The 12,103-nt window shown below is 45.1% G+C and overlaps 1 protein-coding gene across 1 annotated transcript; it reads left to right on the top strand.

The window, feature by feature from the left end:
* Positions 1-4: 4 nt before the first annotated feature.
* On the top strand, positions 5-992 carry DDN (dendrin; the record flags this gene model as incomplete). Its single annotated transcript, XM_081896605.1, has 1 exon — positions 5-992. A coding segment is annotated over one exon (825 nt), but the record flags the coding sequence as incomplete, so codon positions are not given.
* Positions 993-12,103: the final 11,111 nt, after the last annotated feature.

Raw genomic sequence — 12,103 nt, forward strand, 5'->3', positions numbered from 1 at the left:
CGGGGGTCTGTTTGTCATCGACGCCACGTGCGTGGTGATCCAAGCCCACTACATCCCGCCCCCTCGGACGGAGCGGGTCCGCTACCTGGGCCGCGAAGAGACCGGCGCCGCCCCGCCGCCCGGCTCCCCGGCCCCGGCGTCGATGGAGGAGCGAGCTGCTCGTATCCTGGGTCTCTCCGTCAGCGAGCTGGGCTTCGCCGGGGCGGGAGGAGGAGGAGGAGAGGCCCCGGGGCCAGGGAGCCCTGCGCGCGGGGCGGCGGGGAGCTGCGCGAGCGACGCGGCTCCCTTCGGGGATGCGCGTGCAGTGGGGCAGCCTGCGGGGCCTCCTTCGGCCCCGGGCAGCCCCGCGAAGCCCTTAGCAGCCCCCGACGGGTCCCAGGCTGGGCCTACGGAGCTAGCCGGGCTGGCGTGCCCCAGCCAGAGAGGGGCAGCCCCTCCTGGCCAGGAAGGCGGCTGCCCGCCCCGAGGCGGAAAAGAAGCCGAGGCCAAGCCCACGCTGCCCTCGCCAAGCAGATCCTACGCCCGGGATCTGAAGGAAGCCATGTCGAGGATCCGCCGGCACACCGCGCCGGATTCGGACACGGACGAGGAGCAGGAGCAGGAGCAGGAGTGGCAGCCGGCCTCGGGGCGAGCAGCCTGGAAGCGGCGGCTGGGCGAAGGGGCCCTTTGCTACAGCAGCAGCAGCAGCCTCGACAGCAGCAGCTCCAATGCCACCGTGGTGCCCGGGAGCGCCCCCCTTGGCCTGCGGAAGGGGCCCGAGTCTGGCTGGGAGCTGCCGGCTGCGGGGGGAAGGGGCTTGAGCCGGGCCGAAGCAGGACCACAGCCATGAAATGCCGGAGAAGAGAGACTGTGACACCCGCGTCAGAGCCCCATACCCGCCAGCACCCCCACCCCACCCCGTCTCCCAAGTGCCTGGTATCCCTATGCCTCTGCCCAGCTCCTTCTCCTTGCCACAGGCTCAGGGACACGCGTGTGTTCAGGGCTGTGGGGTGTAGTTGTAACACTTCCCATATCAGGTTCTGTACTCAAGTGTGTGTTTGGTGTAAGAATGGAGCCTACATGTTCAGAGGCAGTATATCTGATTACTAGATGCTAGGGAGAACCTAGAGGATAGCCATTGCTGTAACACCCTATAATGCTGAACCTCCCAGGAACCTCCTTGCCCGACCTTAGTTCAGGGATGGGGAAGCTTCGGCCTCAGGGTCAGGGCCAATTGTGGCCCTCCAGGCCTTTCTGCCTGACTCTCGGGACTCTCTCCTGGCCACACATCCTGCCAGCTTGTCTGCACACTCTTCTTGGGTGCTTTTGCCAGCCTGGAGTGTGTTGCTGAATACTAGCAATGCTTCTTGCTTGGCTGGGCAGGGTAGAGAGGGCTGCTCAAGTGCACAGAGAAACTAGGCACCTGCTCAAAGGTAAACATTTGTTGCTCCACCTTTTGCTTCTGACCCCGCCTCCATGCGGCCCCTGGATAGAAGGGAATGTGGCCCTTGAGTTCCCTGCCTTAGCTGGAGACGGACAAGAGGGGGGAGAGCAGGTCCCTTTGGTTTGATCAGGCAAGGCTGTCCTTACATAGCAGGGATATTTCCAACAAAGCTACCAAGATGTTTCCCCCCTGCTTTTCTATGTCCATATGATTATTGCGGTCCATGTGTGCCAGGTATTCAGGAACTAATAATAATAAACACGTCTTTCAAACACAGAAGCTGGATGATGAGTTCTCAGTTTGATTAAGCCAAGAGATACATCAGTGCCTCCTAACACCCCAAAGAAATGCAAGTTAAGATCCATACATCAACATTTCAGGAGAGAATTAATAGAAGAATGAAATAAAACATTAACATGAAAATGGTTAAGTGAGCTGCTGAGACGGTGCTTAAACAACTGTGCCCTCCTGTGCATGTCTACTTAGAGGTAAGCTGCACTGAGTTCCATGGGAATTCAAACCCAGGAAAGCAGGTGTAGAACTGCAGCCTAAGAACACCAGTTTCTTTTTGAAATTGCCCATTTAATTAAAACAACAACAACAGCCCAATAGTTGAAGATGAACAATACTCTATTAGAAACAAAATTTAAAAAATCCTTCCAGTAGCACCTTAAAGACCAAATAAGTTTTTTATTGGTATGAGCTTTCGTGTGCATGCATACCAATAACATACCAATAACAAACTTAGTCTCTAAGGTGCTACTGGAAGGATTTTTTAATTTTGTTTTGACTATGGCAGACCAACACAGCTACCTACCTGTAACTAATACTTTATTAGGACTAACTCAAATGTCTCAAAAGAATGAGCAAGCGTTTGAGTTCCAGAGTTCAGGGTAGATACTAAGAAAAAACATGAGGGGGAGGAGAGGGAAATTGGCCCCTTGAAAGGGTTTTGTGTTTCTGATATGGTGCTTTACATGGTCAGCTTTAAAACGGGGGCCTGGAGGGCTAGCCTGTGTCCCTCCAGATGTTGCTGGACTGCGTCCCCCACTGGTCCCAGCTACTATGGCCAATAGGAATGATGGGAGTTGTAGTCTAGCAACACCTGGAGGGACACAGATTAGCCACCTGTTTCAAAAGGCATTGTAAAAGTAAAGGGAGCTGCTCTGAACCATAAGGAAAACACACATCCTTATTAGGGCAATTCCATTATTAGGCCCACCTATTGCAAAATAGTGTGCAAAGTTCAAGTTCTAGGCTAGATAGTGAACACAGCAATGGGGCGGTGGGTTAGAAGAAATTTGTTTCTAGCTGATAATGAAGATACGGAGTCTTCATCTGCTCACAATCTTCATATGGGTAGTGGAGGAGGTAGACATTCAAATGAAACTATTTAAGTGCTATCCAGGCATCAGGTTCACCAAAGCCTGCTGGGAACAAGAAGCATGTAAGTGGCTGGTTTCTTCGTGTCTGGAAAGACAAGAATGGACAGTGCCCAAGTCTCCATCCTTGGGCAGAACACACCTGTGGTGAAGACCTGCATAACAGTTCTTGTGTTTTAAGACACGGGGAATCAGCCAATTGTGAGCAGTGCTGGTGGCAAGCAAACAAGTTTGCAAATCCCCAGCTGCCGTTTCACCACTGACTGACAGGTGAAATTTGAAGGGCAGAAGCAGTGAGCAGGGGCGTGAACTGAACCTTTTCGCAGCCACTTCTTCTCGCCCCAACCCACAGATTCCAGTTTGCCATGTCAGTGAGGAAGACTGGTGATGGTGGTGGGACTGTGGTTGCAGGGGGAAAGTATTGAGCAGGTGAAAGGCTCAGAGGAAGTGGCAGGAGTCTATCCAGACACAAATTCCTACAATCTTAAGTAACGAAAGGGCTGGGTTGTGTATAACGGTCCAAACAAGTTAAAAACGACAATTTAGACAAGACAGTAATTGTGCCAGAACATTATTCTGTCCCTCTCCTCTTCCACAATCACCCTCCTGGATTTTTTTAAAAAGCCATTAAGTTTTCTTATTCCTTTTAGAATACCCTTGTCTCCTCCTTTAGCTCATAAACGGAAGCCTGCAAGTCCACCTGACATTCTTCCCCAAGCTGCAGTACACAGTGTTAAAGAATGCAAACGCCCACCCACACACCCTGCATAAGCAGCTCTCGGGTAATATAGGCATGCTTCCTACAAGAACGCTTGTGTGCTGAAGAGAGGCTGCACATGGGATGAGAGGTGAGACCCAGCTGTGGTGGTGATGCAGACGGCATTGTGGAGTTTTGTGCTTCTGCACACAGGTGCTTCTGCACCTAGGTCATTTTAGACTCTGGATTCAAAGGTATTACAGTGTGTGTGTTTACTACAGATGTCCTCAGGAGTTGGCACACATGGGTTATTCAGTGCTGATGCACACAACATGTTTTTTCTTTCCCCATCCACTCTGACACTCCATGCTTTACAACTCCTTCTACATTCCGTATATATTGCCAACCCTCATAAGCAGAAAATTCTGAATGCATGCAGTTTCTTATTTTAAACTCTGTGAAATCATAGCACCGTCATGACTATGTAAATAAAATGTGGTTTGCTTCTGCTGCCTTGATGCTAAGCACATTGATTTGGTAATAAACACTGCTTTATTGCAGATATATATATATATATATACATAAAATGAGGATCTGTGCACATAATGCAGCAAAAATGGAAATCCAAAGAACAAACTAGAAGAAAGGAGCAAAAGCAATGGGGTAGACAGAAAATGAGTGGTATCAGTCCAACACATTTAAGGCCATGCTGATCCTTTTTCAGGGAAATTAAGAGAAAAGGGTCAGCATTTTGATGTGCTGTCTCAGACCCCAGGCCCAGCTCTGGCTGAACCGCTGCCTGCAGCTGTGGGATGTATTGCTAGAGCAGTCAAGTACAACATTTTCCTGTTGCCTAGAATGGACACAGAGGGGAATGTGGCTCCAGACAGGGAGGCTCCTCCGCTTGTGTGTGACCAGGTAGATGGGCGTGGCCCTACCTGACCATGTAAAAGGGCTAGCCATGCAGCCATCTTCCCATTCTCCCCACAGCAGTCCTGTCCCAGCCCCCTTTGCTGTGAAGTGGTGGCAGCCAAAGTTTCCAGACCTGTGTTTGCTGCTGAAAGCAAAGATTGTGTCCCCCACTCCACACACAAACCCCCCAAACTTTCAGCGGTGGTTTGAGTGTTGCATGCATAGGAGCACATTCAGAAGACATGATTTGTATTCCCCTCAGTGGAAGAGTTCGAACAGCTCAGAAAAAGGATAATAGGTACAGAGCTAGTTACTGAAAGGGTTCCATCCATTCATGACTTCTAATGTGACAGTGGTATCCTGACATTGGCTCTTCCCACAATGAACATTTGCTGCAATTGGCCTACAGTGATGCTTTTTACAGCCTTATATTGATTATTATATTTCAGATATCTCTCTTCATAAAATAATCTGGAAAGTATTTTTTTCCTTATGTGTAACCAGAACTCAGAGAAGGGTGTGTGTATTTGTTTTGTTTGTCATTTTACCACTGGATGGCGCTCTGTGTCCACTATTATATTTTATTTGTTTCACCTGCAGGGCAATACTAGATCTATACCACCACAAAACACTGTTCCAGGTTCTTTTTCTCAAACTCCAACGTCTCTGTTCAAACATATCAGACTCTTTCCAATGCCTGGGAGCTGTGGTTCTCAGTTTCCACTGGAACCCTCCACCTGAGCTGTTAGATCCTGATCTTCAGCTGGGAAGATATGGAATCCCTAAACCAGCCTTGTAGCAATCTTTCCCTTTAGGTTCAGAGGATTCGGAATGGGCAGGTGAATCATGTTACTGATTAACGTAAGTAACTAAAATGTAATTATTTCACACGGATTCAAGGAGAGAATCCCAAATCTATAGTGAATCTGAAGAAATAAAAGAACAGAAATGTAGCAATCTGTAATAAAGGGCCAGTAGAGCTGCCAACTGACCAGAAAGTGCATCTGGACCTGCTCCCATGCAGCTTGATCTGCATTATCTATTGCTAAAGTCAGTCTACCAAGCGGCTGTTGAAGGCAGAGGGGCTGAGAGAACAGGTAGAAACTCCAAGAGACGACTTCTTCTTTGGCGATCACTTGTAGCCGAGTAAGATTGTTTTCCATAAACACAGTTTTAACAATGAGTCCTAAGTGACTGTGGAGGCCAATTCTGGATCCACACGTCCTGGAATGTCGTAACAGGTATATCCATATGCACTTTAAAAAGAGAAAGTGTATACAAATAGAAATCAGGATGTTTTTCCTCCAATAGAAAAATACCACATTCTTTCACTTCAGCAGACCAGACTGGGCAAAGGTGAAGGCCCAAAGCAAAATAATACCATTTTTATCTAAAAGCAACTGGTGGTAGTTGCACATTAGCATCACATTTCCACTGAGGGGGTCAATAGCAGCTCTCTCTCTCTCTCTCTCTCTCTCTCTCTCTCTCTCTCTCTCTCTCTCTGTGTGTGTGTCCAATTTAGATCAGGGAAATGGACCAGCGGGAGAATTAACCACTCCTCTGATCTAATTTGGAGGCCCCTGCTTTTAAATGGAAAATGGTATCTGTGAGGAAATCTGATAATGGATCTCTTGCCCCTCAGCTATTTTAGCCCTAGAGTTCTTATCCCGTTTGTACTGCTTGGGCCACCAGCATTTCTCGAACTTGGGTCTCCAACTGTTTTTAGACTACAATTCCTATCACCCCTGACAATGGTCTCTATTAACTGGGGCTGATGGGAGCTGAAGACCAGCAGTATCTGGAGGGCCAGAGCTTTCCCCATGCAGGCTCAACAAGTACAGGAGAGCCCCCACTCTAGAAGAAGCCAACAGACCCTCTCCATCCTTGGTAGCAAGGGACTGACTGCCTCTTACAGCCAAACCACGTATAGCTATCTGGGATCCTTCCTAGGAAGCAATAAATAAATGGTACCTTTTGAGAAAACTGCAAGAGATCTTTGGAGAACAAAGTTCATCGCATTTGGCTGAGATCTGACCACAACCACAAGTGAATGAAAAGCTGATTGTCTTGAAAAGCAGATACTATTTTACAACGATAGCGGACCTTGCTTTTTTTTGTGTGTGTGTGTGTGTCAATAATTTTTTATTATTTTCTCAACACAGTTTCATACAATACATCAAATCACATCTATACTTTTAGCTCTGCCTACTTCCCTTTAACAGGTATCTCTTATTTCTTTAAATCACATATTATAAATGATGAGTCTCTTATTTATTACATTGTAGGAGTTATAACAATCCTGTCAAGGTTTTTAAAGTTTTACAATTATGCTTTAAATACACCATAAATTTACTCCAACTTTCTATGACTCTCTGGTTGTCCTGGTCCTGAATCTTGCCGGTCAGCTTGGCTAACTCCACATAGTTCATCATTTTCGTCTGCTACTCCACAATGATTGGAATTTCTTGTAGTTTCCAATTTTGGGCCAACATGGCTCTTGCCACTGCTGCGGCGTACATGAACAGTCTTTGATCCAATTTCTTGATCTCTTTCCCCATCAAACCCAGCAAGAAGACTTCTGGCTTTTTTGGGAAAGTATATTTAAATATTTTCTTTAGTTCAGATAGACTTAATAGAAGGCAGAGGTAAAACATTATATAAGATGTATGATTTGTTATTAGAATGGTATACCAAAGATGAAGAAGTGAAAGAAGCAGTGGCGTAGCGTGGGGGGTGCAGGGGGGCCCGGCCGCACCGGCCGCAACATCTGGGGGTTAGGGGCGCAACATCTGGGGGTTAGGGGGCGCAAATCCACAGGTTAGGGGGCGCAAATTACTTGCCTTGCCCCGGGTGCTGACAACCCACGCTACGCCACTGGAAAGAAGCAATGATAAAATGGGCAATAGATTTTGGACATAATATTGAATTGGATGCCTGGTATGAATTATGGGATGTAAATATGAAATTCACTGCATGTACAGCTTTAAAAGAAAATTTGATGAAGATGATTTATAGGTGGCATCTGACACCTGTAAAGTTGGCGAAAATGTATAGGATGAGGGATAAAAAAATGTTGGAAATGCAAGGAGGCTGATGGAGACTTTTACCACATGTGGTGGACTTGTGATCAAGTCAAGAACTTTTGGGAGATGATCTATAACGAACTAAAGATAGCGGACCTTGCTTCAGTCAGCGTGCTGCCACTGACCCATCCCAAATTCGAAGTACGGTACTTTGTGCTGTACAGCCATCCATTTTGTACAAGTTACAACTCCCAGGATGGGTTAACAACCTGTCTTTCTTCCCAGGGAACTCTGGGAATAGGGGTCTCCTCACAATTCCCAGCAGCCTTAACAATTGGTACTTCCCTGCCTGTTAAATGGGACCTTGGTGGCACAGTCCATCTCGGCCCCATCATGGTAATGGGCGATGTGGCCCAGGCCTGTTCATAGACTTTCATGGGTTTTTTTCTTCTAGTTTTCCTGAAACCTGCTTGACCGGACAGTGGGGCAAAAGAAATGTGGCCGCTGTTGTTCTAATCATTTTTTTTTTCATTGTCAGGCATTCTGAATTTTTTTTGTTGGTTTTCACAATATTATAAAAAACAAACAAACACACAAGACAAACAAAACAAACATAAATCATAGCATAGCCTTATTGAAAATTAAGTTATTAACTTTGTTAAGTGACTTCCTCGCTTCCCCTTAGTTGAATTTCATTGCATATCCTATTAACGGTTTTCCAAATCCCAATTTTTATGAAATTTAACTTAAACATTAACATCCTTAAATCTTCACCTTATAGAATTAAACATATTACTTCATCACTTAACATAAATAAAATCCTAAGCCCATTAGGTATCTGCAAGCTATTTCCAGTTAATTTAACTTAACAAATTTAACTAAATTATCATTAAATTTATTCCATTCTTCCTGATACTCCTCCTCCTTCTGGTTGCGGACTCTTCCGGTTAGGCCGGCTAGCTCCGAAAAATCCATCATCTTCATCTGCCATTCTTCTATTGTTGGTAATTCTTGGGTTTTCCACTTTTTAGCTAACAAAATATGAGTAGCAGTTGTGGCATACAAAAATAATTTAACATCTTTCTTGGGCAATTCCAAACCTGTTATTCCAAGAAGAAAGGCCTCTGGTTTCTTTAGAAATGTATATTTCAACATTTTTTTCAATTCATTATAAATCCTTTCCCATAAGTCTTTCACCTTGGGACAAGTCCACCACATATGATAAAAGGTTCCTTCCTTTTCTTTACATTTCCAACATATATTGTCACAATTATGATATATCTTTGCTAATTTTACAGGAGTCAAATACCATCTATACATCATTTTCATTATATTTTCCTTTAGCAAAGTACATGCAGTGATTTGACCCCTTTCTTCCACAATCTTTCCGAATCCTCAAACATTATATTATGTCCTATACCTCTTGCCCAATGTTGTTCTAATCATTCTGATGGATACACCCAGGGCTTTTTTTTCCAGCTGGGACTCACTGGAACTCAGTTTGGCACCTCTCTGGTGGGTGCCATTGCCATTATAAGAAAACAAGGGAGACGTTTATGGTGAGTTCCAGCACTTCTTCTTCCAGAAAAATAACACTGGATGCACCTCAAGAAACGTATGCTCCAGTCACACAGAGATCCCTGTGAAGCCGTTGCTTATAATGGCTTTATTATTGCTTTGTGGAGCACATTCCAGGAGAGGGAGCCATTCTCCTGCCTCCCGTCCTCCAGGTCATTAAATGTACTTGCAGTCTAGAGCCGGAGTGCCTCCCCCCCCCATCTTTTTTGCTTCAGGTGTGAAAATGTCTAAAGGCCAGGCCTGGGGGTGGCAGTGGCGGTTATGGGACTCTGCTGACTGACTCATCCAGCGAGGGGACGTGAGCAACTTCCCATCTGGGACAGCCCCCACGGCTGAATCATCTTGCTTGTCTGGGGGTCCCAGCAGGAAGGATCCCCCCGTGGAAAGACAACAAACCGCACAGAGAGCATGGCCAATTTGCACATTATTTAAAACCAGCTCAGCCTCCCCCTCCCAGCGACCCTGTCATTATCCCAGTGACACGAGGTCTGGAGAGTTCACGGAAAGCCAGAAGCCCAGGCTCCTTCGTCATAAACCCTGGGCACCCTTTGGCCACCGGAGAGGAGAGAAGAGAGCTGAGGAATGCCTTGGCAGACATTCTTCTCCCTCTCCAAACATTCAAGAGAAAACCCAGGATCGTTTGGCTCTCTGCCCCATCCTGACCCACTTTTAGTCATGCCCAAACGGCGTGCTGGGTAGGGGTGGATTAATCTGTCAATTTTGGCTTCTCCTGAATTTCTCATTTGTCCTATCTTCACCACATTGCTGTATTAGTCTGCCGTTTGTTGTTGGAAGAAAAAGTCCTTACAAAAATTCATCAGCGTTTTAGTCCTAATATACTTTTTGTGAGCGATTTCCCATACTATATTGCATTTTTGTATGCTTCTTCCACCAATGCATGTGCTTTTATGCACACCTTTTCCCAATTAATGCTTCTTTGTCTGGTACACACTGTTTTGTTTTAGTTGGTTTGGTTTGCAAAACTCAGAGAAGTATGAATTTTGAAGGACGGTTTCGCTTCACTTTGCATATTTATTTATTTAATCCAGAGATCACTTACTATCAAAATATTTCAATGTGGTTTACAGTTGAATATGAGGGTGTGTAATGCTTTGGGAAATGCAAATTACATAAGTTTGCATTGAAATGTGAACCAAATAGAATTTATCTTCCATCCCTAATGCTGGGCAACACAAGTTGTTTGTGTGCCATAAAAGGAACTGTTAAGTCTGTCATGGGGTGTATTAGTAAAGAAACTATGGTTTGTTGTGCAGTAGGAGTGCTAACTGGAATAAAAAAGGGGGGGGAGGTAAGTCCCACCCCACATAATCAATCACAAGATGTAGCACGCACACACCATTTGAATGCAAATGCCCATTAACTTTGTGGGGGCCCGGTCCCATAAAATATTTTATTGGGGGGACCAAAGGGACCTTGGCCCCTAGGTGTTGACTCAGAATGTTGTCCAGAATGCATGTTATTGAATATTTTTGATGATACCAGTGTAAATTTATTGTCAAAAAAAATGGTCTTATATATTATTTTGGCAGCACAAATAGTAATTGCCACTCAATGGGAAAAAGCCCAACATCTTACACTGGACGGTTGGTACCAAATACTCTGGAATAGAGCTATAATGGAGAAAATCACCCATAATTTGAGATTGCAAGAAAACTAGAATCTCCAGTCACATTTCGTATGGTTTGGCATTCCTTTACTACATAAACACTGGAACCATTATTTCCAAGACAATCCTCCCTCGTCACAAGCCTGGCAAATCGGGAACTAGGCTTGATGCTCTGAGAAAGTTGATGGTCTTTACATGGGCTTTGTTATTTTAACTCATGTGCAACTACACATTCTACTTGCCTATTTTATAGTTTTGTTTTTCATCTTTGAATTGTTGTCTGTTGTGACAATTGTTCTCTCTGTTTTATATGCATTATAAAATGAAATGAAATAAAAAGAATATGAAAAAAAAAAACTTTACCAAAAAAAGTCAGTCATGGGTTTGTTGGGGGAATTAAATAATTAAGTTCTCCCATGAGACCAAACTACCATGTTGGTGGTGTCTCTGCATGGTCTACTGTTCTTTTGACCTTTGCCTCTTTCTAACAGTCAGCTTCTGCCAGGAGCAGGTATCTTGTGTATATCTTTGCATCGAATCATCCAAACACTTCTAATGCAGAGGTGCACCAGAATTATCTAGCATCAGATGAGTTGTCTATTCCTTCCTCGGTTCCTTCCTGGCCCCCAACGTGGACCTGTATATGCCCATCTTGACAGTATGTTCTAGATTACACAGCACAGCTAGAACACCCACATTCCCTGATTACACATCAAAACTATTCATCCTACAGATGAACATAGGCAAAGGTAAAGGGACCCCTGACCATTAGGTCCAGTCGTGACTGACTCTGGGGTTGCGACGCTCATCTCGCTTTACTGGCCAAGGGAGCCGGTGTATAGCTGGTCATGTGGCCAGCAGGACTAAGCCACTTCTGGCGAACCAGAGCAGCGCACGGAAACGCCGTTTACCTTCCTGTCAGAGCAGTACCTATTTATCTACTTGCACTTTGACGTGCTTTCGAACTGCTAGGTTGGCAGGAGCAGGGACCGAACAACGGGAGCTCACCCCGGCGCAGGGATTCAAACTGCCGATCTTCCGATCGGCAAGTCCTACGCTCTGTGGTTTAACCCACAGCACCGCCCGCGTCCCCACAGATGAACATAGGAAGCTACTAATACAAAGTCAGACCACTGGTTTACCCAGTCTATTCTATCTGTTCTGACTCCCTAGGTCTCTTGTAGAGATCTTGCCTAATTAGATAGATAGATGATAGATAGATGATAGATAGATGATAGATAGATGATAGATAGATGATAGATGATAGATGATAGATGATAGATGATAGATAGATAGATAGATAGATATAGATATAGATAGATAATGAATGATGATAGATAGATTAGATAGATAGATAGATAGATAGATAGATATAGATAGATAGATAGATAGATGATAGATAGATAGATAGATAGATAGATAGAGATAGATAGATAGATAGATAGATAGATAGATGATAGA

This window comes from Podarcis melisellensis (genome assembly GCF_964234715.1).
Source record: "Podarcis melisellensis genome assembly, chromosome: 2".
NCBI classification, from domain to species: Eukaryota; Metazoa; Chordata; class Lepidosauria; order Squamata; family Lacertidae; genus Podarcis; species Podarcis melisellensis.